This window comes from Heliangelus exortis, chromosome 13 (genome assembly GCF_036169615.1).
Source record: "Heliangelus exortis chromosome 13, bHelExo1.hap1, whole genome shotgun sequence".
Taxonomy (NCBI): Eukaryota; Metazoa; Chordata; class Aves; order Apodiformes; family Trochilidae; genus Heliangelus; species Heliangelus exortis.
In genome coordinates this window covers 18,659,173-18,679,296 of record NC_092434.1, presented here as the reverse complement: position 1 = coordinate 18,679,296, position 20,124 = coordinate 18,659,173, and the positions used below count along the sequence as shown (strand labels likewise).

Genomic DNA, 20,124 nt, shown 5'->3' with positions numbered 1-20,124 from the left:
GGGGCACTGGGCCCTGCCGGGAGCCCTTCCACAAAATGCTGGCCGAGTGCTGAGGGGCACCAGGCCGGGCACTGCGCTCCCATGTGCTGTCCCGGGGAAGCGCTTTGCCCCCTACACCCTCGGATTCGGGTGGCCATGGAGCCCTCGCTGCCGCAGGTGTGGGAAGGCGTCGGGATGCAGCACCGGCTGTGGGAGTGCCGTGGGGTGCGGGAAGCTCCGTGCTGGGCACCCCGAGAGGGGCTGGGGCGTGCGGGTGCACGGCTGAGCTCTCTGCTTCCCCACGTTCCAGCCTAAGGAGGTTGGAAGTGTTGCTGGAGGGGCCCTTGACTGTTATCAGCATCCCAGCTTTGAGAAGCCAGAGGAGATTTGGGGTTTTTGAGGCACGGAACTGCCAGGTGAGCTACAGAGGGGCTGAGGTGAGGGTGCTGTGACAACTTCTGGTCTGGAGGGAACAGCAGAGGGAGGGGAGGTGGTGGGAGGCCCCGGTGAGGTGGTGGGAGGCCCAGGTGGGATGTGAGATGGTGGGAGGCCCAGGGGGGGTGGTGGGAGGCCCAGGTGAGATGGTGGGTGACCCAGGCAGGGTGGTGGGAGGCCCAGGTGCGGTGGTTGGAGGCCCAGGTGGGGTGGTGGGAGGCCCAGGTGAGGTGGTGGGTGGCCCATGTGAGATGGTGAGTAGCCCAGGTGGGCTGGTTGGAGGCCCAGGTGAGGTGGTGGGTGGCCCATGTGAGATGGTGGGTGGCCCAGGTCCAGGGCAGAGCAGCTGTGGGTGCTGCCCCTCACCTCCCCATCTGCTCCTCAGCACCCACCGTCCCCTCCAGCCACCCTTGGAGCCCCCAGTGCTCCCTGCATGGGGAGGGCTGCCCAGAGCTCTCCTTTCACTTCCAGACACGTGGGATGCTGCTGGACTTCTTGTTTGGTTTTGTTTTGTTTTCCATTTTTATAGGGAAATGTATTTTCTATCAGTGCTGGGTGCCACCTTGCCTTGTCTGGGACTCCACTGCAGATTGTATCTGGTTTTCCAGTGTAGCTTCTCTGGCATCTGAAAAAATAATAATATTGGAATGTTTGTTGCCACCTTATCTGGCTAGATCTAGAGATTTCTGTGCACAGAGTTCTATCTGGAAACCAGGGATTTTCCCTCAAACCATTAACTATATTGTACAACATTCTTGCTGAAAGCTTGTCTAAAGGAAGTGTGGTTTGCTTTTTTTCTCTCAGGTATGATGGAAAAGGTAAATATATATTTCCCCGTGTATCACAGTAATCAGACATACACATATAAATAAAACTGTTCACACAGCTTTTTGTGGTTAAAGCACCAGATTTAGCCACAAACAAATCAGAGTTCAGAGAGTGTTCGCCTCCGAGTCCCATTTCTTTGGGGGTCTCCCCCAAAACTGCAGCTAAATTATCATCCAGCTATGGAGTTTAGATTTGGTGACATTCTTCTGCTGTTCTGTTTGGGTATTTTTGCTCATCTGACTGTTTTTACCACATGGGGATGGTGGGGATGCGACGGGGGAATTCTGAGCTGGTGTGACTTTCATTTTGTTCAAGGGTCACAAAAGGCACTGAAGGGCTGCATCCCAGATAGTGGTGGGTTAGCAGCCTGCTGGTTTCAGTTGTGGTTGCTGCCTAGAGATTAAAAGCTGCACAGCTGAGACCAGGATCAAAGGCAGCAGAGCTTCTAGATCTGGGACCTGTGTGATTGCCCGTGCCCTTTCATGCCTACGTTCTGCTCTGCTGCTGTTATCTGCACCCAGTGAGACTCTGCATGGTGTTGGGGTGCCACTGTGTGCTGACAGCTGCCCTAGCAGCTCAGTTCATCATCAGGCTATGGAGCAGAAACCAGCTGTGCATTTGACACCTGAGAGGAGGCTGACCACAACAGTGCAGCTAGGAGACTGTATGTACCTGGATTTGCTGTGGAAAGGAAGTGAAAATGGAGGGTGTTGTCACCAAAGCAGAAATTGCTTGTTTGTTTCCACAAAACAAGCGGCAATAGCTGCTGCCTGTTTGTGCAAGGAAATATCTTAGAGTCTCATGCCTCCCCAGAGGTCCTGCTGATGTGAAAGATGCCTGAGGTGGCCTCTCTTTTGTCAGGTGGCCACTGCAGCAAAACAGATGCCAGCAGAGCCTCCCCCTGGCTGATGCCTCCTCCTGTCCCCTGGCTGTGTCAGGCACTGTGGTCCCTGCCCCACGGAGCAGCTGGGCTGGGGTTTGCTGTGTGACACGGGCAGTGTAAGGCAGAGAAGAAATGCTGGGTTGGAGCTGGGGGGCAGGAAAGCAGATCAGGTCATCAAGGGCTATGCCAGCTGCTTGGCAGCAGGGCTGTGTCAGTGAATCTCTTTTGCTCCACGCCCACCTCTACCCTGCCTGGGTTCATCCCTCTATCCTCCATTTCCAAATGGTAACCTAGACCTGGAAGCAGCTGTGGCAAAGACCTGCCCCAGCTAGTGGAGTTCCTTGGTCACTGTCCTGAGTGGCTTGAAGTGAAGGGCAATTTTAAAGAATGAGGCAAAGATTAAATTAATGGGAAGTTTTCACATCTTCCAGGGTTGTCATCAAAAGAATGCAGGACCAGCTGAACCAGGTAAAGCTTGGGTGCAGCAAAAGCAGGATGCAATCCTGCAGTTTCTCACAAAGCTGGCAGCCTCTCATCTGGCAGGGCCTAAGGTCCTTGAGCTCTGACACTGCACTTTGGAAATGCAAGACCTCAAATTAGCCCAGCACATCAGAAGCCTGCTGAATTTCAAGTAGAAGCTTAAAAACTTCAGGCTGACACCTCTGGACATGTCAGCTTTGGCATTCGTCAGAACCCAGGCTTGGATTTGACTCATTTGAATTTTGCAGGGTGTCTAATGGACTTTGACTGGTTGGAAGTTCTGCCCAGCTGCAAAAATACAGAGAAGGTGAGGTAAACCTGTAGAATGCTATGAGCTGGTGGGTAAAGAGCAGGGCTAAGGGGTGAGAAGGGCAAGCCTGGTGCTAGGAGAAGGGAAAGTGAAGGGAGAGAAAGATGTGAGAAATTCTAATCTGAACAGCATAACTTGGATACTGAAGGACATCATGAAATTATGAATTTGTGAGTGATTGAAGGATATTAAGATGATAAGTCCATTCTGGCTGTACTTTGTTGCATGCTGCTCTCTTTTGACTAGAAAAAACAATGAGAATAAATGTGTGCAGCTTGCAGGACAGTTGGATACAAGATCCAGAGGTGAAGAGAACAAGGTGATGGACCTGTTTTCCAGAATGGAAAAGCTGAAGAAAACCAAGTGAGTAAAAATGGCTTAAGCCTATGAAAAATGATAGTAACAATAAAGCCAAGCATAACATCAGAGAGAGGGTTGAAATCCTCATCAGAGCAGAGCTGCTAGATGTCTCTCTAAGGGGTGACACTCACTCTTAGAGATGCCAGTGGAGGACACACACAGTGGGGTGTGAAGCTGGGGCACAGACATTTCAGAGCAAGCAGGACTGTGCTGGAGGCCTGGCTCAGTCTGAGACTCAGCCTCACTGTTGTTACCCAGTTGTTTTAAAATAGTTCCAAGGGAATTTTGGCCTCACTGACACCTCCCCAGGGATCACAATGTGTGCTCAGCTTGGTGCCTGGCATGACTTTCTACCTCCTCTTCAAGTCTCTTCCCCTCAAGCTCTTCCCCCCCTCCTAAAGCTCTTCTTGGTCAGGCTTGGACTGAGATGCTCTACCTCTGCACAAGAGAGGGTGGCTCCCTGTCCTCGCAGTCTTTTTGTTGGTCCTCCTGTACTCCTTTCTCTTCTCCTGTGCTCCTTTTAACACTCCTGTAACAACAGAGTGCTGAATGAGAGAGCCTGCTGGCAGGAAACCCCCCTGTATAGATCTGCATCGTTTTAGGTGGAGAAAACCACCCTGATTTGTGAAGGGATGGAAAGGCTTTAGAACTCCAGCAGGGGCAGTTGAAAGAGCAGCAGGCAGAGCAGAGCAGAGCAGAGCAAAGCAAAGCAGAGCAGAGCAAAGCAAAGCAAAGCAAAGCTGCTGAAAGTGTAGGAGTTTCAGTGTAGTTTGCATTACAGGGGAGTGGTGGCCCCAAAGCTGTGCTGCAGGCAAAGCCACAGCACTGCCTGCCCACCCCAGTTAAAAGGGAGCAACTCTGCCTTTAAAGATCTTCCACAGAGCACACAACAAGCAAGTGAACTCCAAATACCTGCAGCTATTGCTTGGTCTCTGAGCCAGAATTAATTACTGGCTTTGCAGTATGATCAGAAGTGTTTAGAAGTATGTTGGAAAGAGGGAGGAAAGGAGGAATGAACCTGTTCCTCTGCTTTCCTGGGCACAGAGTGCAGCTTGGGAAAAATGCCAGCATGTCCTCATGAAGAAACTGATCCCAAGGAAACAGTGGGAAGCTGGTACAATTTGTAAGCATCATTCCTTCACACGTTTCTGTTCCACCCCTACAGTGGTGTTGTCATGGGTGATTCCTTTGAGGCTCACAGGCATGGAGTTCTGTGCCCTGAGAGCAAGCAAAGGTTTGCAAAAGCACAGCCTTGTGTTTCATGTTTCATGTGGTTCAACATGGAATGAAACAGAATAAATATACAATTAAAGAATAAATCAGCCGTGGCTGGCATTGTGCTCTTGGGGATGCTTTAAATGTGAGGGTTTACACTGCTTCAGTATGTCCTATTTAAATTGGAATTGTTATAGCAAGTGTGTAACTGCACTGTGGTTGTGCAGTCATTCCCTACATAACCCCAAAATGGTTAATGATGCTTCTGTTGGGACTTCTGAGCAAGTGTCTCTGATTCTAAATAAATGGGAGCTGCAGAGAAGAACTGTGATCTGATAATGGGTTTCTTGGGTCATAAATGCAAAATTTCAAAGTTTTGGAGAAACCCACTAACTAAAAGAAAGTGTGCTCCAGGGTGCTTGTGCAGGGCAGAGGGAATTTTTGCAACAGGAGATGCTGTTGGGTCCATCAGCTGAGGCTGTGTTTTTCCTTCTGTTCACAGTCTGAGCAGCAGCAATCTTTCCTAAATGCTGATTCCATTTTGGCAAAGGAAGCAGTTTCTTGTCCAGACACTACTGAACTGCATGCCAGGTACCAATGCAGGAGAGCTGTTAGAAAAGCAAGAATGTTGTCTCCTTAAATGATGACTTTTTAGATGGACACTGCTTTACAGATTAATTGTTGGCAAATCAAAGCCAACAAAAATTAATTTTAATTTTTTTTGTTTCCTGTTTGAAACAAAAATTGAATTAATTATATTAAAGAATTTCTTTTTGTATTTTAATAAGTTATTTTACCCATTGCCTGTGAACTGATTTACAGGGTGTACTATTTCTTATATAGCAGGATTTAAGTTGCTTTTAAGCTCTGCAGTATATCAACTAGAAAATTATTTACCAGCCAGCATAAATTTGCTATATAAGTCAGCTAAGTTTACTGAAAAGGTATGGGTTTAGTGAATTGCATGTGAAATAAAATTGTATGTGAAATACCTCTGATTTGTAGGCAAAAAATTGTCATATGTGGTTTTGTTTGCTTCACAGCAGGCTCCTTTTCATACAGAATTGTCTCAGTTTCTTAGTAGAAACTTCAGGACTTTTAAAAATTTTGAATCATTGCCACAAAATGATCAATATTTATCCTGCAAGAACACGGAAAGGCTGATCTCTACAACTCCCTGAAAGGAGGTTGGAACCCCGGGGGGGGGTTGGGCTCTTTTCCCAGACGACTTTCAACAAGACAAGAGGGCACAGTCTTAAGTTGTGCCAGGGGAGATTTAGGTTAGATATTAGAAAGAATTTCTTGATGGAGAGGGTGCTCAGCCATTGGAATGGGCTGCCCAGGGAAGGGGTGGATTCTCCATTCCTGGAGATATTTCAAAAGAGCCTGGATGTGGCACTCAGTGCCATGGGCTGGGAACCACGGGGGGAGTGGAGCAAGGGTTGGACTTGATGAGCTCTGAGGTCCCTTCCAACCCAGCTAATTCTATGATTCTATGATTCTATGATATCATCTTGCCTTTGAGAAGCTTTAAAGGGATGGTAAAACAATTTGGAAGAAGACTGTGATTATTCTGCTGAGGGGACGTGTGCAGTGGGCTGTGTTCACATGGGATGCTCTAGACTTTTGTGGAGGTTTTGGACGATTTGTTTGCACTGATTTCTGTGAGGTGAAGCCAGGGGTCAGTTAGCTTGAAACACTGACCACGTGGTGTCCTCTGCAGTCCCCCGAATCCTAAAGCCTGTGTGTCACTGGGCAATGGATGTTGGACCTGAAGAAACTGGGGAGATGGAAGTGATCTGATTTGGGCAGGGCAGGCACTTGGAATGAGATGGGAATGCTGGTCCAGCAAACCTTCTGGCAGAAGATGTGGGTGCCTGCCATCCCTGAGGGAGCCACTGCTGTAACTTAAAGGCCATCATCGGGCTCTGTGAGATCCTGACACTGGTGTTTAAAGGTGGGACACATTATGCACACTCTGAAAAGGGTTTGAAAGCAACAACAAAAAAGATAATATAGTGAAATTCCTTATCAGGCCATAATTTGATGAAATACTCAAGTACCTGAGACTGAAGGACTGGCACTTAGGAGAAGTTTCACCAAACGTGGCTTTCCTTTTCATTCAGTATTTTCAGATCTAGTCTGGCAGATGCCAATCCGAGTAGTGCCCACCCAAGGAAGGGGCACAAAAGGCAGTGTCATTTGTTACCAGACAGTGTATTTTGGTGCCTTTAACTCTTCACAGCTTTCAGGATGTGTTTCTCACCTGGGCTCTTCTCAGGCCCTGGGCTCCCAGGACTTCGTTTGGAAATGCAGGAGGCTGGACAGAGTCTGCAGTAGCAGTCTGTTTTGGTCCAGGCTCTGAGCTGAAAAGTCATTCTTTCCTGTGTTTAAACCTCATTTTAGTAGGATAAAGCACTGTGTGTGGTAAGGAATAGAGACTGAAGACAGAAAGCAGTGGGACTGGACTTTTACATACACTTTGTGACAGCTGTTGTGTCATCTTCAGTAGCAACCAGAGCCTTCTGCTGTTGCCACAGGCCCATGAGCCAGGAGGAAAAACAGAAACTACCACTGTCAAACAGTTCTTTGTTCAGCTCCATTGAATCATTTCCTTGATGCCACTCACTCCTGCAGCTGCATTTGTTTAGATGTCACGAGAATTCATTTTTCTCCTTTACTGTTGTGAAACATGTGTTCCTGCTTATTGTTTTTCCTCTTTTTTTGATGGGTAAAAATATGCTCCTAACGCTATAAATAAAAATGCTGCTTTCATCAGTGCTTGGCTGCTGAAGTCAGTTTCGTTTCCTGGGTCTTGGTTGCTCACTCTAAATGTCTGCCTTGGGTGAAGAAGCCATTGTAGAGAGACATCTTGGGTGTGGTTTGTTTTCCCTTGCAATGAAATGCACTCTTTAAAAAATAAACGAGACCTGAGACTGCCCCTTGCAACTCCCCTGATTCCTGAAGTTGGGAAGCAGATACATCCCTACCAGGGGGTTTGCAGCACTTCTCTTGACTCGAGATGTTAACGAGTGCCTCTGAAATCTCACTGCCCACCTGGATTCCCAGGCTCTCTCCCGCATGCAGGATCAGCTCCCGGACACACGTCTGTCCAGCCGGGAAGAGCAGCGATCCTGGCAGAACCTGGGAAGGGACTTGCAGCATCACAACACCTTTTACAGAACACCAGGTGTCAGCAAAACCCCAAAAATCGGAAGCGCTTCTCTGTAACCCAGTGATTTTGGCTAAAACCAGGTTCTGCGCGGTCTTTTGAGTGTGTGGGCTGCATTTTTTCAAAAAACTGAGGTTTGGGTTGAGCTGCGCATGAAAAGCAACAGCGCAGTTGGTCCCTGGTTTGTTTCTTACAGAGATTAACAGGGACTTGTGGGCTGCCCTTCCCCAGCCTGCTGCTCATTTTCATTGCGCTGCTGATGTCCACACGGCAGCTTGTGATGGTGTCTGAAAGTTTCCAGCGGAAACCTGGAGGTTTCGTCAAGTTTTGAGGGGTAAAATGAACCTTCTAGTATGCAGGAAGACATGAGGCCTTTGGGGATCGGGTGAGACGGCTGAACACCAAACCGATTCCCAAATGGATAATTAACACGGTCCATTTTTAGAGCTGTTACTATTACGTTTCGGATTTATCACGGTCCAAAAATGGAACTGTACCCGCACACCCCTTTTGTCTCGGGCTGCCCTGCAGAATCCAAAGGAGTCTGAGCCCTCAGTACGGGTGTCACACACGGAAGGGTTTTGCCCCCTGGGACCAAACCTTTCGCAAGACTCTGCTGCAGATAAACACAGTGCTGGAGGGCTGAGGAGCCCGGGCTGTGTGCTGGGGAGCAGCCGGAGCCAGCCCGGGCCCCGCCGGACACCCCATGGCAGCACCGCTCCCCTTGGGGTCCGGGCAGCACCGGACCGGCTGTGATTGGGGCCGGAGAGAAAGCACGGGGGGAAAACGCGTTTTGGAGCAAACAGGCGCAGTGACACTCATGAAACAGGGGCTGCCTCTACCTCTTCCCTCCAAAGTGACATTTTAAGCCTGGAGCGCAGGCAGGAGGAGGGGTGCAGACCCCACTTGAATTCCTCTTTCGGGCCCTGACCCTTCCTGCGGTGGTTTTCTGGCCGGGTTTCCACAGAAAGGGCTTTTCCGCCTTAAAAACTCGGTTCCTCTTTCAGTTCGGTGCCGCCAGCGCTGACCCGGGAGCGTTGGGGCCCCGCGGATCCCGCCCTCTGTTCCGCCGTCCCGGCCCTCGGAGGCGGGAAGGGCCGGGGGACCCCTCCGGGCTGAGGGGACGGCCCAGCATGGCCGCGCCCGACATCACCGCCCACCCCCCCCGCACCCCCCTCCTCGGGGCGGTGATGGCGGGGGGCGGGCGGCGGGCGCGGCCGTCAGGAGGTGGCAGAGCCCGCGGCCCCCGGGAGCTGCACGGCCCGGCCCGGCCCGGCCCGGCCCGCGGCGGTGAGTACCGGGGGTAGGGTTGGGGTAGGGTTCGGGGGGGGCATTAGGTTTGACACGGGATCGGCGTCCCGGGGACGTGAGGGGTTCCGAAGGGGGTTGGGAGGGGGGCACCGCGGGTAACCCGGGGGTTGGGGGACACTGTCCGGGCACTGTGACTCCGATGTCAGCCCCCGGAGGGAGATCCGCAGAGCGGTGTCACCGCCGGTGTCCCGGGGATGTGCGGTGGCCTTTGGCTCTCCATCCACTGGGACAGACCCTCCGTCCCCTCAGAGAGACCCTCTGTCCGCTTGGACAGACCTTCCAGCCCCGGGATCTGACCCTCCAGCCTCTGGGACAGACCCCTGACCCCGTGGACAGATCCTCTGACCTCAGGATCAGCCCCTCCAGACCCTGGGTGAGACCCTCTACACCCTCAGACACCTCCTCTGACCCCTCAAACAGACCCTGGAACCCAGGATCAGACCCTCTAACCTCAGGATCAGACCTTCAAACCTCAGGATCAGACCCTCCGTGCCCTGGTACTGACCCTCCCGCCACTTTAACCCCCCCGTTCCCCAGCCCCTGCTCAGTTCATGCACGGTGTAAAGTTGTCCTTGCAGTCCCAGACCCTGCATCCGCATCCGTTCCTATGGATGCCACCCAGAGGTGTGACCCCCAGGGAAGTGCCAGGGTCTGGTGGCCTCGCTCCCCATGGCAGGATGAGGGTTACTGGTGAGGGTTATTGATTAGGGTTATTGATTAGGGTTATTTAGGGTTATTGAGGGTTATTCCTGGCAGCTTCCTCAACCCTCTCCTGCTCCTCCACCATCAAATCTGGGGGGGCTGAGGGCTGGGGGAGAGCATGAGTGCTTCTCCAGGAGCGATTTGCAGCCCAATGCTGCTCTGGCTTGGTGACAAACTCCTTTGTGCATCGTGTCTGAGGCGGGGGAGCAGGAGGGTTTAGGGTCCTGGATGGGCTGCCCCTCTCTCCTGTGCACCCAGCAAAACTCCTCATCCCCCGGGAGAGCTCTGAGGGGCATTCTGCTCAGCAGCGTCAGGGTGCTGGGGGGGTGGCAGGGAGGCAGGGAGGTGTTTTCCCATCTGCTCCACCAGCCCGAGGACCTGATAAAAGAAGTCTTTGAGTGAGTACCCCTAATTCAGGCAAGTGGCTTAATTAAATCCTGTGGGGCTGGAGTACGCTGTGGGCAAACAGCCCTTTGGGAGCTTGTCACAGCAAGGAGGGTGGATCAGGAGGCAGAGGTGAATTGAGAGCTGAGCTGCTGTGGCAGATTGCTACTGATTCCCTGAGAGCTTGAGCTGCTTTGTGCGAAGGAATGGGGAGGATCCATGTAAACCTCTAGCCCCCCAAATTTGAAGCCTCCTGGAATGCACTTGAACGTTGCTGGAGAAGCTGGAGTCAGAATTGCAGCAGTGTGAGCACAGTCCAGGGGTGCTCAGGTGTGATGTTGCTCCTCTGTTGCCAGTATTATGATGGTGTGGAATAGCACTGTGCTTTCTGGGGTCAGAAAATGCTTTATTAGCAGGCAGAAATCACACCCCATTGAGCCCACGGGGGGACAGGGAGCAGAGCAATGGGAGGAGGAGGGCTGGGAATAAATGCTCGGGGCATGTCAGAAGAATCTGTTTTGAAGAACTGAGTCAGTGGAGGATGTTTTCCTGGCATCACATCAGGGAAATGCTGCGTTTGCTTTGGTTACAGCTGCGTGATGGCCTGGGACATATGTTTTTTGGTGATGTGCATTACTGTTCCTCTGCTGTTACCTCTGGAACATCCTGACTGGGATGAGGTGGAGGGAAGGCACCTGGTGAGGCTTCCAGGTGTCCCCTAAGTGCCCCTGTTTGCAGTGTTAGCAGCCAGCCCCTAGCACTTGCCTTGGGCAAACAGGGAGTCCTGGAGCTGCTATCCCAGAGCTCAGCATCCATCAGCACCCTGGGATGCTCCTTCCCAGGCTTCCCAGAGCCAGGTCTGTCCCCAGCAGCACCAGGACCTGCTTGGTCAGGGTTGCAGTTTGCATCTTCTGAGCATTCTGCAGACATCGTGCTGTGGCAAGGTGAGGGTGGGCAGAGCTGTATGGCTGCTGGTGTCTGAGACTGGCTGTGACTCTTCTTCCTCCCCCTGCCTTTCTGAGCGTGGTCTGAAGAGAAATGAGATCCTCTACAGCTGGACATCTTGTCTTGGGGACATCTTTTCCTCCTGGGGTCTGCCCTGGTGGACAAAGGACCCTGTGCCATCTCCTCACCAGCTGGTGCAGTTTGTGATGCTGTTGCTCACAAGGGATGCTTGGCCAGTCTGTGCTGGATCACTGGGGGTTTCAGTGTGGAGGAATCCTCTTAGGGTCCAAGTGCTGGAACTGAGCTGTGGGTGAGGATGCTCTTGGTCCTGGGGGGATGTCTCTGCTGGCCTCTCTGCTCTTCTCCTGGAGATTGTTGTTTTGCCATTTCCTGTGCCTCAAATCAGTGGGGTTACACGGTGCCAGAGTGGCTGCTGCCAACCCCATGATTTACCAGTCTGCCCAGTTGTATACTGGAATTGCATCAGCTTCGTTCTCCTTTTAGCGGTCTCACTGTGGCATGGGAGGAGTCTGGGAGGAATAACTCCTTCTTGTGCTCCTGTTACACCTGGTGGAAAGAGTTTCCCTCTGACTTCAGTGGAAACCTCTGCCCTGGTTTGAGTTGCTCGTGCACCATAAATCAGGGCTTGTTCTGCAGGAGCTGTCAGCGTGCTGAAAATATAATACCTGGGTAATTGATGAAAAAGTGACACTTGCAGCCTCGTGTCCTGGTTTGGGGTTGCTAGGTCTCATAAGGAGCTCTTTATGTGAGAGCCCTGGCTTGTGTTCAGAGGCAGGGTTTGGGGGAAAGGAAAAGAAAAGCCAAATTTTCTGGCATGGTGGAGTAGCCAGGTGTTAGAAAAGGTTCTCCTGGCAGGATGCAAAACGGTGTGGGGAAAAAAAAAAAGAGTGCAGCACTTCCCCCCCCAACAAATACTCTTACAGTTTGTCTTTTAAACCTCTGTAAAGTATTTGTTGGGTGAGCTGAGTCATCACTTTTTGCTGCTTTGGCTCAGTTTCCTGGCAGATGGCTTCGTGGGGTTACTGGTTTGGATCACAGGAGCAGGGGAAAAAGTAATTCCTGGGAACTCAGATGAGCTTGGAGAATATAACAGTATTGTTAAAATATCAGAAAAATTAACAAGTGGTTAACTTGTAGCATTCATGAAGAAGGACTCCACGTGTTGTTTGCTGCTTTGGCCGAGGCTTTGGGTCTGGGAGCTGTCAGATTTTCTGCCTGTAGCCAGCAGGAAAAATCTTGCGTCTGAAACAGTCGCCTTTTCCCAGCCCCGGATTTTCCATCATCACTGAGTTCCAGAAGCTGAAGATTCAGGAAAAAACATGAGCCGTCACGAGGCTGGCTTTCAAATTGAGTCAAGCTGTGAACACAAGTTTTGCTGTTCAACAACAAGCCCAGGGCTGTGCAACCATTTAAACCCAGTTTGTATTCCCCTGAGTGGTGTCTACAGCTGTTGGGAAGGAGCCTGGGTTAATCCTCATTACAAACTGCCACATTTTTTGAGTTGCTGGCATAAAAATCTGTCTCAGGGTGAAGCTTCACACCTCAAGTGGCTGCATCTATCTGCTGCAAAGCAGGCTGAAAAAATGATGTTTTTTAGGAAAAGCTGGGATCATTGTGACAGGAATCTGCTCCATCTCGGGGAAAGGTCCAGCCCTGGGAGACACTGGCTCTGCTCTTCAGGGCTCAATGTTGGTGTGCAAGGGAGCACTGCATGTTACTGCCTAACATTAATGAATATTTATTTATGTTATCAGGGAGAGGCTCAGAAGCTCTGTCTGCTGGGGGGGTGAGACAGACCTTGCACATTTGTCCTCCCTCTGGAGGGGCTGCTGGTGGGGCCTTTCTGGAACACTTGCCATTTTGGCACCTGGTTAAGTTAGCAGTTGGTTAAAGATATGTCTCATTACCTAAGTGGTGAGATTTGGTTTTTTCCCCTTCTCATTTGTGATACATCGTGTTGGCTGGAAATAGGAATTCAATTAAAATTCAGAAAGCCAGTGGTTTTGATTTTAATAAGAGAGATAAGCCTTTAATAAGTTAAACAGCCAGTATACATCCAGTATACTTCAATTGTTGGAGGCTCCTGTGAAGGATCTTGGCTGGGTTCACAGCCCAGCAGCCATCCTCCTGGGGCTGCTCTGCTCCTTTACATTTCCTTCGGGTCTTGCTTTGCTTTCAGTAAGTCAACTTCTTCCTCCAAATCTGCAAAAAGATTTACTTTTTGCTTTACTGTCAAAACAGATGTACCCCCACTCCCCCACCATGAGAGCAGCTTGTATGGCTGCTGTAGGATTGGGCTGAGTAAGTTTTAATGCAGTGATTGGCAACTAAAATCTGCTCTGAAATCCTGTGAGTGCCTCGTCCTCCCTCCCTGTGTCTCCTGGTTTGCTTGTTTGTCCCACCTGGAGCTCGTGTCCAGCACAGAACCCCAGGGTTGGGTTGGAAGGGACCCTAAAGCTCATCTGGTCCCAGCCCCTAGACCAGTTTGCAGCATGAGCATCACTGGGCTGCCCGTGGCCATGGTGATGCCTGTGGCTGTGATGATGGCAAAGGACCATCCCCTGCCAGTGAGCAGCATGGGGCTGGGCAGTGTGAGCAGTGTGAGCAGTGTGGGGCTGTGCAGTGCTGAGCAGTGTGAGCAGTGTGAGCAGTGTGGGGCTGGGCAGTGTGAGCAGTGTGAGCAGTGTGAGCAGTGTGGGGCTGGGCAGTGTGAGCAGTGTGAGCAGTGTGAGCAGTGTGGGGCTGGGCAGTGTGAGCAGTGTGAGCAGTGTGGGGCTGGGCAGTGTGAGCAGTGTGAGCAGTGTGAGCAGTGTGGGGCTGTGCAGTGTGAGCAGTGTGAGCAGTGTGGGGCTGGGCAGTGCTGGGCACGGAAGGGTCTGCCCTGGGCAAAGGGTGCAGAGCTGGTGTGTAAACCTCCTCCTTGGGCCTGTTTGTAGGGCTGTTGTAGGAAGGGTTTGTTGCCATCCCCAGGATTCACAGTGACATCGTGATGTTTTCTGCCCTAAATCACAGATTTCCCTAAACTGAGCCCCAGAGGAAAGCTGTTCTCCAGTGCAAGGGTGGCAGCCCCTCAGCAGAGCTCAGCCAGACCTTGGCACTGGAGGCTCAGCAGGCTCAGTCTGTGCTGCTCGGCCTGGATGGGGACTCAGCTGTGGTCCCCTTGTCCTGCCCCTCGCTGGCCCTTGCTCTGTCTCTGCCAGAAGCTGCCACACTGCAGCCATCAGAGCCCTCCCTCTCTTTTCCCTCTGCTTTCAAGGCAGTGGTTTGCTGTATACTCTGCCCCGTTCTGCTCCCTGAGCCCTCCAGACAAACTCCATCTCACAGCCGTGGTGCCACCCCCCTCGCAGGTCACCCTCACCCCTGGTGTGCAGGAGCTGCTTTTGCTTTCACTTGTGAGAATCACAGGAAGCTTCACTGCTCCTGCCAGGGCCCTGCCCTCTCCAGAGCACTCAGCCCTTCAGCACTCGTGACTTCTCTGTCAGTGGCTTGAGACACTTGGGGGGCTTCAGGCTTCCTCCAGAGTGGGCAGGAGCAGGAATGGTGCTGCCCTTTGCTGCCCCAGTGCCAGCACCAGCTCTGCCTGGGGCGGTGCTGGAAGCACATGGAGCTGTTTTGGGTCAGTGATGCATCCCTGAGCTCTGTGGGATGAGTGCCTCCTCTGAGAGGACGTGGGTCCTGATGGGTCCTGTGGGTCCTGCTGGGTTCTGGGGGTTCTGATGGGTTCTGGAGCAGTGACTCTACAGCCCCTACAGCTGTGTCCCTATAGCTCTGGGGGGACCAACCTGAGGGTTGCTGGCAGAGGTACAGAGAGGTGCAGGGGCTCTTGCTCCCTCCCATGTCTCTGCCTTGGGGACAGCAGCTCCCTGAGTCACAAGGCAGCTGCTTGGGGCAGAGCAGCCCCAGGGAGGGACCTCCAGGTTCTGCTTGGCTGGAGGAGCAGCCAGGGGGACAGGTTCAGGTGGTCCCATGGGGGCACCCTCAGAGGTGTTGCTGGGACTGCAGTAGGAGGGGTGATGCTGGGTGGGATGGGATGCTGGAGGGGCCTTGCTCCTACCTCCTGCTCATCACTGGTTTGTTTCTTGGCTCTCTCTGGCAGCCAGGATGCCACATGGGGGGTGGCAGAGGTGCCAGAAGGGGGTGGATTTGTGCCTGACCTCTGTGGCAGCTGCCTGGGCTCTGGGCTGGGCAGGGGAAGTGCTTTGGGGTGGCTTTTACAGGTGTTGGTGTCTCCCAGAGCAGAGGAGCACTGGGGAGTGCAGTGCCTTGGAGCAGCAGAGGAGGCCCCGTGCTCAGAGGTGTGTGTCAGGCCATGGCACTCCTGGCTTCTCCAGAGCATCTTCCCTGCTTCTGCCTCTGCCTCTGCCTCTGCCTCTGCCTCTGCCTCTGCCTCTGCCTCTGCCTCTGCCTCTGCCTGCCAGCATTCCTCCTCAGGGCATGGAATTCCAGCAGGCAGCAGGGCTCCTTGGCTTGGACCCTCAGGTTGAAGAGAGGGAGAATGGCATGGAGCAGCTTTGCCAAGGAGGTCTGTAGGGAATGGTGGCCCTGTCCTCTGCAGCCACAGCAGGGTGGCTGAGTGCCACAGCTGGGATCAGGGCTGGGCTGCATGGGCAGCAGAAGGAGCTCTGCCAGTGAGATGAACTGAAAATAATAAAAATGGCTCTAATCCCCTTTCCCTCAGGGTCTTACACACTTCACCTGGTGATGTGGTTACACCAGTACACTAGAGATGGTGCTGGAGTGGTACCTGCCAAGGTCCTGACTCCATGGGGCATGAGATGGGCTGGGAGGGGGCAGTCAGGCAGGGGATGCTCCTGTCCCCTCAGCCTGGCCCCTGCATCCTGGCCACTGGGCTCCCAAAGGACATCCCTGGGCCACCCAACATTGGGACCCATGGGTGGGACAGGCTGTGTCACAGCTCCTGTCCTGCTTCAAACATGCCTGGCATTCCCTGTGAAAATAACTCTGATTTCTTTAAGGAGAGAAGATCACTGAAATTTAATGGCACTGTCAGCAGGAGTTTGTTTGCAAAACAGGGAATTCCTTCCCCTCCTCCTCTTCCAGATAAGAGCAGAAGAAAAGATGTCAGGGCTTCTGGCCAGCTGCTAGCCAGCTGTTCTGCATGTGTTCTGGGGACCTGTTGTGGAGGTCTGGGTGGGGTGGTGGTGGGAATGGGGTGAGGAGGATGAGGAGAACATTGGTGTGTTGCTCTGGGGCTTCCACATGTTCATCTCAGATATTCTGAGTGGCCCCAGGGCTTGTGCAAGCCCCCAGCCTGGAAATGCTGTGGGACATTGTGGACATGGAGGAGCTTGCGGGCAGCCAAGCCAGGGAGGAAAAAGCACTTGAAAGTTATGAAGTGCAAAGATGTGTCTGACTAAGGAAGTCCTGGAAGCTGGAGCCCAGAAAGGATTTGGGGACCATGTCCCTCTGCCCTGGTCTTGCTCTTGTGACACTTCTTCAGGCATGGCCATGGCAGAGGGGAGGTGGGCAGTGGGACCTTTATGCTTGTCCCTGAGATCTCTTGTTGGCATCCTGTCTGTGTCCCAGCTGGCAGCTGGGCTTGTAGACAAGAGGAATATTTGGCCATAGATGCTGAGCAGGTCTCAGGACTTTAGGGCAGTGAGTGTGTGGAGGGGAGAACAAAAAACAAGGAGCAGAGATGAATGCAGGTGGTGGTGAGCCCTCCCTTTTGGAGCCAGCCCAAATCCCCCTCTGAATTTCAAGCCCTGCTGGGAGGTCGCAGTGCCAAGGGCTTCCTGAAGCCTGTGGGGGGCTGTTCCCCAGGGCAGGATGTGTGGGGGGGGTTGGTCATGGTGGCACTTACAGACATGGCCGTGGCCTGGTGGCATCACCACCTTCTGCCACTGCCACCTCTGGAAGCCTTCCCTTTCCACAGGGTTGTTTGGGGGCCAACCTGGCTGGGAAAATTACCTTTTCATTTGAACCAATTGCTTTTTGGCTGAATCAGAATGGTGACTCTGCTGAAGGTTTTATACCAGGACTGGAGCTGAGGGAAGGAGTAGTCTGAGCCAGGATTTGGGGGAGCTGCCCATCTCTTTGGCATTCCCATTCCTGGTGGGCTGGAAGGAGCAGCAGCTCCTTATAGTGGAAAAATCTGGGATGGTGGGGAAAGGGGTGGTGGCATTTTCCTGCTGCCTTTTGGGAAGGGGGCAGCTGCAGGATTTTGTGCTTGGCAGCCCTGAGATGGCATCAAGCTCATCAAGCTCTCCAGGATGGCAGCTGTGGGAGAGGCCAGCACCCAGTCCCTGATTTTGGGGAGCATGGCTGGCTGAGTCCAGGGGCTGGGGCACAGGGGATGCTCAGCATGCCAAGAGGATGTTTTGGTGCCTGCCAGCCCTGGGAAAAAGCTTTTTTCCACTGAGTCATTTGCTGCCTCTGCTTTTTGTGAGGCAGCACTGAGATTTGGGGGAAGGGGAGGTGGAAAAACCCAGCCCTGGTCTCAAGCAGGACCAGGTCCATGCCAGCACAGCTGCCCCGCGTTTGCTTTTTGTAGGGAGCAGCAGACACACAGCAGCATAAATAGCAGAGGCCTGGCTATTTTAAGGCACTGCTTACATGATCTGTGCATTAAGGAAAAGAAATAAATAAAATACCATTTTTAGCTGCAGCTGGCAGCATGTGCTCGAGAGGAGCAGAGGCAGCTCCAGAGGGAACAGGAGTTTCAAAGCCCTTGCAGCCACAGAGGCATCTCCTAGGGAGTGACCTGGGAGGACTTTTACTTCTGCCTGTGTTTCTCCTCAGAGTTGCAGTGGGAGGACAGCTGCCCATAGGTGCCACCACCTGGGTGTCCCCACTGCCACCATTTGGGTGCCACTGCCAGGGGTGAGGGCTGAGGGCATGAGGTGGGCTTGGTCTGGGCAAGGGGAAGCTGGTGGGGAAGGGATGTGGGTACTGTTTTGATGGTACCCAGCTATGTGTGCAGCTGAGGATGCAAATTTTCTTCTAGAGATGTTTCTGGGTTCCTATGGAGCTTGAAATGATTGCCCTGCTCTTGCCCTGAGCTATGGTGAATCATGGAATCCCAGACTGGTTTGGGTTGGAAGGGACCTTAAAGCTCATCCATCCCCCCCCCCCTGCATGGGCAGGGACACCTCCCACACCTTGGATGCTCCAAGCCCCATCCAGCCTGGACTTGGACACTGCCAGGGATGGGGCAGCCACAGCTTCCATGGGCAACCTGGGCTGGGGTCTCACCAGCCTCACAGCAAAGAATTTCTTCCTCATATCTCATCTGAATCTCCCCTCTTTTAGTCTGAAACCAATCCCTCCTTGTCCTATCACTATGTGACCTTGTGAAGAGTCCCTCTCCAGCTTTCCTCTTTGAGCCAATTCCTCACTCACTGAGTGGTCCATCCATCAAGTCCATGTTTCTACAATTGAGAGACAAGGATGTGACGTGGGACAGTGTCAAATCCTTGGCATTTGCTGCTGGGGGGTTAATATTACTCTTGGTTTGGGTGCCTGAGTTCCAAGCAGAGATCTTGGCAGGTAGGAAGGGAAGGCTCAGAGCCTTGGCACTGGGAGCTGTTTCACTCTCAGCTGGCACTGAACTCTGTCTGCCAGCTGTGCTGGGATCACCCATCCCTGTCCCCCACCCCCCCATCCCAGCTGGAGAAGCCGTAAGGGAAGAGGGCAGCAGCCCAACTCCCAGCAACCCATGGGCTTGTGCCCAGGTTAAACAAACAAATCATATTGATCTGGGGTTCAAAACCAAACAGCAGCAGATGGCTTATCAAGGTGGAGGGAGGACGTGTTTGAGGTTCTCAGAGGAAGTGGATGAGCCAGGAGCCACTCTTGACAGAAGAGGAGGAAAGGTACTGAAGCAGCTGCTGAAAAGAGCTCTCTCCACTCCCAACCACAGCCATGAACCTCTATTACTATAAATTAATTGGAAAATGCTTTTTCTTCTCTTTCCCCCACCCCCCATTCCTCTTCTCTGTTGAAGACCTTTGGTGGTTTTTTGGTGGCCAAGTGAACTGCACATCAGAAGGCAAAACTGTGGTGTGGGGTTTTGCACTGGCAATGGTATAAAGCACAAGTATTGCTGTAAAATGGCTTTGGGAGCAGACTTTTTATAAGAGGTTGGGGACCCACAACTCCCTCAGGTTGGGGGTAAGCAGAAGACACTACTTTTTCTTGAAAACCTGTTATTCATGGAGCAAACCCAGGCAGGTTGTAGGTGTTCTCCTGGGGTCCCTCTCAGGATGTCTGCCTGGCGTGGAGACTGGGCAGGGGACTGGTTTTGGACGTGAGGCTCTGTCTGTGCCCAGCCTGCTGGTGCCATTTGCTGCCTTTCCACCTGCACTGAGGTTTCTTTCTGTTTTCCTGTCCCAGAGCCTGCCTGGAGCTGCTGCTGCTGGAGTCCATGGCACACACCATGCCCCCCCCACCAGCGGGGCCCCTCGGCTCCCAGTACTGCGTCTGCAAAGTCGAGTTGTCTGTCTGTGGCCAAAACCTTCTGGACAGGGATGTCACCTCCAAATCCGACCCCTTCTGTGTCCTCTTCATGGAAGTCAATGGGAAGTGGGTGGAGGTAAGTCCTGGGGATTTGTGGATTTCCTCCTCTCATGGTTTGCCTGTGCTGATCCATGCTCATCCCTAAGCAGAGGTGGAAGCTCCTCCTTCTGCAAGGTGCTGGTGTGCTAATGAGTCTGGTTTTCCTACCCAATCCTTGCCCTGTCAATTCTTTCTGCTTTGTGCTGAGGATTAGATCTCACTGCAGACCCCAAAGTGCTGGTTGGTCTCTGGCAAGGCACAGGGCAGGAGTGAAAACATTTTGCCACCTTCAGAGGGGTAGCAGCCCTTTCTCAATCTGCTGTAGCCAAGGCGTGCTTCAGATTTGGGGCCCTAATTCCTACCTGACCCTTCTCAGGTGTTCCTATGCTTTCTAAACCATCACTAACCCTTGCCTCTTTGTTTCCCATAGTTTCTCTGTCAACTATCACAGCTGAGATAGCAGAGCAAGGGTGTTTGCTGCCATCCTACAAACCCTGGCATAATATCCCCAGACTTATTCCTAGCAGGCCTAGTTTTATCCCCTTTCCCCTGCCCCCTTCACATTTATAGTCCTTTCCAACC

At 52.5% G+C, this 20,124-nt stretch overlaps 1 protein-coding gene and 1 long non-coding RNA gene across 5 annotated transcripts in view; both read left to right on the top strand.

The window, feature by feature from the left end:
* Positions 1-595: 595 nt before the first annotated feature.
* LOC139802273 (uncharacterized) lies at positions 596-5,648 on the top strand. Its single transcript, XR_011728555.1, has 3 exons — positions 596-651; positions 708-3,278; positions 5,534-5,648. It is a non-coding gene; the product is annotated as an uncharacterized lncRNA (long non-coding RNA).
* A 3,064-nt stretch (positions 5,649-8,712) lies between these two features.
* Positions 8,713-20,124, top strand: part of CPNE2 (copine 2) — a 47,914-nt gene continuing 36,502 nt past the window's right edge. For 2 of the 4 annotated variants that reach the window (XM_071757276.1, XM_071757274.1), the window contains exons 1-2: positions 18,742-18,860; positions 19,381-19,579. In XM_071757276.1, the coding sequence (XP_071613377.1) occupies positions 18,823-18,860; positions 19,381-19,579 (237 nt within the window). In that variant the 5' untranslated portion in view covers positions 18,742-18,822. Of the gene's footprint in view, positions 8,953-18,741; positions 18,861-19,041; positions 19,159-19,380; positions 19,580-20,124 lie in introns of those variants that run through there. The other 2 variants (XM_071757277.1, XM_071757275.1) reach the window with 2 other exon arrangements.